The sequence below is a fragment of the Oncorhynchus keta genome, unplaced genomic scaffold (genome assembly GCF_023373465.1).
Source record: "Oncorhynchus keta strain PuntledgeMale-10-30-2019 unplaced genomic scaffold, Oket_V2 Un_contig_1398_pilon_pilon, whole genome shotgun sequence".
Taxonomy (NCBI): Eukaryota; Metazoa; Chordata; class Actinopteri; order Salmoniformes; family Salmonidae; genus Oncorhynchus; species Oncorhynchus keta.
The window spans coordinates 133,884-139,490 of NW_026278475.1; the positions used below are offsets into that span (position 1 = coordinate 133,884).

The 5,607-nt window shown below is 52.6% G+C and overlaps 1 protein-coding gene and 1 long non-coding RNA gene across 3 annotated transcripts; one reads left to right on the forward strand and one right to left on the reverse strand.

The window, feature by feature from the left end:
- Nucleotides 1-903: 903 nt before the first annotated feature.
- On the reverse strand, nt 904-4,012 carry LOC127918309 (polysialoglycoprotein-like). The gene is given in 11 exon segments (XM_052501605.1): nt 904-1,076; nt 1,078-1,245; nt 1,248-1,419; nt 1,693-1,905; nt 2,015-2,210; nt 2,298-2,392; nt 2,449-2,796; nt 2,850-3,273; nt 3,409-3,492; nt 3,644-3,709; nt 3,884-4,012. Coding segments are annotated over 11 exon segments (1,953 nt in total). The 5' UTR covers nt 3,984-4,012; the 3' UTR covers nt 904-989.
- Nucleotides 1,038-1,487, forward strand: LOC127918313 (uncharacterized). Of its 2 annotated transcripts, none has more exons than XR_008099760.1 (3): nt 1,038-1,074; nt 1,279-1,356; nt 1,452-1,487. It is a non-coding gene; the product is annotated as an uncharacterized LOC127918313 (long non-coding RNA). The 2 variants fall into 2 exon arrangements; XR_008099761.1 differs by lacking the exon at nt 1,038-1,074 and adding an exon at nt 1,117-1,153.
- Nucleotides 4,013-5,607: the final 1,595 nt, after the last annotated feature.

Below are 5,607 nucleotides of genomic sequence, written 5' to 3' on the forward strand. Positions count from 1 at the left end.
TGATTTGTTCCATTTCTTGGTTGATTTTTTGTTTCTGTAAAAAATGTTTTATTTAACTTTGTATTATTTTCATGAAATGCTGTTAACATATTACTGTTGGGAGCACTGAAATATAGGATAATGAGTGACACCCTTGTGGGTGTCAAAAGGGGGAATCAAAAACTCCAGTTTCTATATAAATGTTAAGGGACATGCATCACTTCATTGATTCACAAAATAAAGGTTTAAAGTTTCTGGGTTCATCAGCAACCTAGTATATCGGATGGTGTGGTTAAACCCCACAGGGGTGTAAAAAGGGGGATTATGAGGATTGTGTTATGCACTATAGCCCGTTACCATATGTGATTGAATATTATCTGCTGTGACAGGCCGGCTCGGAAGCAGGAACTACCGAGTATATTTTAATATTTTTCTCAGGAACAAGTCAGTTCTGTTTTGCCCTGTGGTGGGACAGAGAGCCCGTATATACAAACAATGCATTTACCACTTATTGCTTAGCCTCATTGTCATATTTACCCTGATACCAGATTCGAATTGACGCAACCCTGACACGAGTGAAAAATAGAGGGAAAAACAAAAATAAACGGTAATTAAAAAGTAAAACCCGTAAAGTTATCATGTAGCAAAGTAGGCAAAACACACAGCAACACGTAAACAAGTCTGCAAGTTGTGACCGGAAATGGCTTCAGAAATAAATGTGAAAATGCTGTTTGAGGTATCATGTGATGCTACTAGCATAAATGGACCAACACTGAGCAAATGTAGCTTAAGTCAAATGGCAATTTGAAACACAGGGGTCAGAGTAATATTGCTGGCGCATTGATATAATGCTAAATAAATGTTGCCATCACCCCAGTTACTCAAGTCAGGTCATAGACCTCAACAATACAGAGGACACAAGTATTACAGTTAATGTTTAATTGAGCCAAAACAAGCAAATGCAGTTACAGACTGGACTAGAGTACCCATGAACTCTTGCATGTCCCACGTCAGATATCCATGTCGTCGCCGGACGGGCCGTTCGCAGCTTCAGAGGTGGCGTCGTCGGAGGACGGGCCGGTCGCAGCACCAGAGGTGGGCGTCGTCGGAGGACGGGCCGGTCGCAGCACCAGAGGTGGCGTCGTCGGAGGACGGGCCGGTCGCAGCACCAGAGGTGGCGTCGTCGTCAGAGGACGGGCCGGTCGCAGCTTCAGAGGTGGCGTCGTCGGAGGACGGGCCGGTCGCAGCACCAGAGGTGGCGTCGTGGCGGAGGACGGGCCAGAGGTCGCAGCTTCAGAGGTGGCGTCGTCGGAGGACGGGCCGGTCGCAGCACCAGAGGTGGCGTCGTCAGAGGACGGGCCGGTCGCAGCTTCAGAGGTGGCGCCAGAGGACGGGCCGGTCGCAGCTTCAGAGGTGGCGTCGTCAGGACGGGCCGGGCAGCTTCAGAGGTGGCGCACGGGCCGGTCGCAGAGGTGGCGTCGTCAGAGGACGGGCCGGTCGCAGCTTCCAGAGGACGGGCCGGTCGCAGCTTCGTGGCGTCAGAGGACAGAGGGGCCGGTCGCAGCTTCAGAGGTGGCGTCGTCAGCCAGAGGACGGGCCGGTCGCAGCTTCAGAGGTGGCGTCGTCAGAGGCGGGCGTCGCAGCTTCGTGGCGTCGTCAGAGGACGGGCCGAGGACGGGTCGCAGCTTCAGAGGTGGCGTCGTCAGCCGGGACGGGCCGGTCGCAGCTTCAGAGGTGGCGTCGTCAGAGGACGGGCCGGTCGCAGCTTCGTCGTCAGAGGACGGGCCGGTCGCAGCTTCAGAGGTGGCGTCGTCAGAGGACGGGCCGGTCGCAGCTTCAGAGGTGGCGTCGTCAGAGGACGGGCCGGTCGCAGCTTCAGAGGTGGCGTCGTCAGAGGACGGGCCGGTCGCAGCTTCAGAGGTGGCGCGTCAGAGGACGGGCCGGTCGCAGCTTCAGAGGTGGCGTCGTCAGAGGACGGGGGCAGCTTCAGAGGTGGCGTCGCCAGAGGACGGGCCGCGCAGCTTCAGAGGTGGCGTCGTCAGAGGACGGGCCGGTCGCAGCTTCAGAGGTGGCGTCGTCAGAGGACGGGCCGGTCGCAGCTTCAGAGGTGGCGTCGTCAGAGGACGGGCCGGTCGCAGCTTCAGAGGTGGCGTCGTCAGAGGACGGGCCGGTCGCAGCTTCAGAGGTGGCGTCGTCAGAGGACGGGCCGGTCGCAGCTTCAGAGGTGGCGCGTCGCAGCGTCAGAGGACGGGCCGGGGTCGCAGCTTCAGAGGTGGCGTCGTCAGAGGACGGGCCGTCAGAGGACGGGTCGCAGGTGGCTTCAGAGGACGGGCCGGCCGCAGCTTCAGAGGTGGCGTCGTCAGAGGACGGGCCGGTCGCAGCTTCAGAGGTGGCGTCGTCAGAGGACGGGCCGAGGTCGCAGGACGGGCTTCAGAGGTGGCGTCGCAGCTTCAGAGGACAGAGGGGCCGGTCGCAGCTTCAGAGGTGGCGTCGTCAGAGGACGGGCCGGTCGCAGCTTCAGAGGTGGCGTCGTCACCGGACGGGCCGGTCGCAGCTTCAGAGGTGGCGTCGTCACCGGACGGGCCGGTCGCAGCTTCAGAGGTGGCGTCGTCACCGGACGGGCCGGTCGCAGCTTCAGAGGTGGCGTCGTCACCGGACGGGCCGGTCGCAGCTTCAGAGGTGGCGTCGTCACCGGACGGGCCGGTCGCAGCGTCAGAGGTCAGACGGGCCGGTGGCGTGGCGTCAGAGGACGGGCCGGTCGCAGCTTCAGAGGTGGCGTCGCCAGAGGACGGGCCGGTCGCAGCTTCAGAGGTGGCGCTTCAGAGGTGGCGTCACGGGCCGTCGCAGCGTCAGTGGCGTCAGAGGTGGCGTCGTCAGAGGACGGGCCGGTCGCAGCTTCAGAGGTGGCGTCGTCAGAGGACGGGCCGGTCGCAGCTTCAGAGGTGGCGTCGTCAGAGGACGGGCCGGTCAGAGGACGGGCCGGTCGCAGCGCAGCTTCAGAGGTGGCGTCGTCAGGAGTCGCAGCTTCAGAGGTGGCGTCGTCAGAGGTCGCAGCTTCAGAGGTGGCGTCGTCAGAGGACGGGCCGGTCGCAGCTTCAGAGGTGGCGTCGTCAGAGGACGGGCCGGTCGCAGCTTCAGAGGTGGCGTCGTCAGAGGACGGGCCGGTCGCAGCTTCAGTGGCGTCGTCAGAGGACATGCGCCTCAGCTTCTCCTCAGAGGACAGGGCATAATTTGCCAGAGAAATACCATGGTTTGGAGAAGCTTGGGATTCTACTTCATTGGTCTCTAAATACTCTTGAGAGAAAACAAAAGGAACAGTTGGGTATTCTACAGCAACACATCTGTTCTACACGGTCTAGGCCAAATTGCTAATCGAATTTTGAGCAACATGAACCCAACAGGTTTCAAAGTATACGTTTCAGGCCGTACCTTCTCTGGCTTGTTTAGCGTTAGACCCTATGGATCGGAGCAAGGCCAGGGCATGCACAATGGAGACGTCATTTGATGACAGCTCTGAAAAATTTAGGTTAAGGTACACAAGCAAAAGGTTTGACAGCATTATTTAGACCGAGTTACTCTATGCTGTTGAATGAGTGTCAAACACAGCAGCACCATAGACAGTGACAAAGAACATAGCTAGAAGGGTTGTGGAAATAAACATTACCTCCAAGTCTCCTCTGCAGAGAGACTTGATCTTGCTTCTGGGACTTTCCAACAGGGTAACAAGAAACTGAGGAGAAAGTGTTGACAGAAGTTGAGTTCGCACAAAATAGCTACATATATTAATAGCAGTGAAGAATAAAAGATGACCAACGCGGAAGATACAGACAGTCAAATATTAATACCCAACTTATAAAGTTAAGCATATTTACCAAACAAATCCCTTAAACATTAGTGAACCAACCTTTGACAACCCCCACAGTCATCACAACGAGCAGCAATTCTCTCACACCTCCCATGATCATGAAAATAATCTGTGTTATCAACAGGTAATGTCTTCCCATGGCCTGTATGAGGCTTATATAGGCCACTAATGACCGTTTACCTGACAAACATGGCTTAACGATCAATTAACAAGCTTGATTGAGTTGTTACGTTCAGATAGAAATAGACCATGTAGAACATATGTTGATTCTTATCAAGTTGGTGGGCAGGCAATCTTTTCTACTCCATATATTGCATTTATATCTGTAATGATTAACCCTAATGGTCTCAGATCAGCAGTAGAAAGAAGTAGGCCTAATTATTTTAGGTGTAATCTTCAAAGATATTAGGGGAAATAAACACTGTACCCAAATCCACGTTTTACAATGCTCCTGGGAAATGGGTAGGCCTCCACCTATAGTCCTTCACAGTTTTACAGGTGTGATATATTTATTTATTTACATAGATCACATACATAAATAAATATGTTAGCTGTAGGTAGCGTTGAGATCAAATTCCCATATTCTATTGCTACTAAACATATATCATGTTTTCCTCATTTGCTCTGTAGGAGGTTCGTCATATGAAGGACATTCAAGTGGATGTGACCCCGAACCTGCAATAGGGGCTCAGTGAGGTGACAGACATCCTGTAATGGATCTCCAGCTAGTGTCTGAGGACCTGGAGAAGGCTGTGTCTACAGCTGTGGGGCAGGACAAGTATGGTAACCTAACCTCACTGTATGAAGGATTTTATTGTTATGGATAGTCATCTCTAATCTGTTCAAATATCACTGTTGTTGATAACACACATTACCAAAATGATTCACACTTGTCTTCCTATTTCCACATAATCTGTCATGGTTCCCCACCCCAACAGGGCATAAAACCAACCTCTCTTTATTGCTACTGCTAATACACCCAAATCCAACAGCGTTTGAGTATCTTTTGCTTTTCTTCTAACCCTGAATGGCAACATTTTATCCTAGTACACAAGCATGTCACTTTATCCATCCACACCCACTCTACTGCCGCATGGCCACTGCGGCTGAGACTTTCACCCTCTCGTTACAGGTATAGCAGGTAACCAACCCCACCCGGGTCTTACCCCCTAGGACTTACCCTTTGCTACCGGCTACCACCGGTCGTAATACAATGGGACTACTGAATAAGCTCAGGCTTTCTAGGTTCGTACCCTATAATTGGTTCAGCCTACGACTCTCATCTCCCCAAGATGTCAGAATTAGTGATAGCGGGTGTAGGAACTGTGCCGACCTTGTTTCTGTTTCACTGATTCGGAATCTCTAGTTCGACTGCAAATCGCGAAACAGCAAGCAATGCAGGTGTAGAAGCACGGTGGCTAGGAAAACTCCCTAGAAAGGCCAAAACCTAGGAAGAAACCTAGAGAGGAACCAGGCTATGTGGGGTGGCCAGTCCTCTTCTGGCTGTGCCGTGTGGAGATTATTACAGAACATGGCCAAGATGTTCAAATGTTCATAAATGACCAGCATGGTCAAATAATAATAATCACAGGCAGAACAGTTGAAACTGGAGCAGCAGCACAGCCAGGTGGACTGGGGACAGCAAGGAGTCATCATGCCAGGTAGTCATGAGGCATGGTCCCAGGGCTCATGTCCTCCGAGAGAGAGAAAGAAAGAGTGAAAGAGAGAATTAGAGAGAGCATACTTAAATTCACACAAAAAAA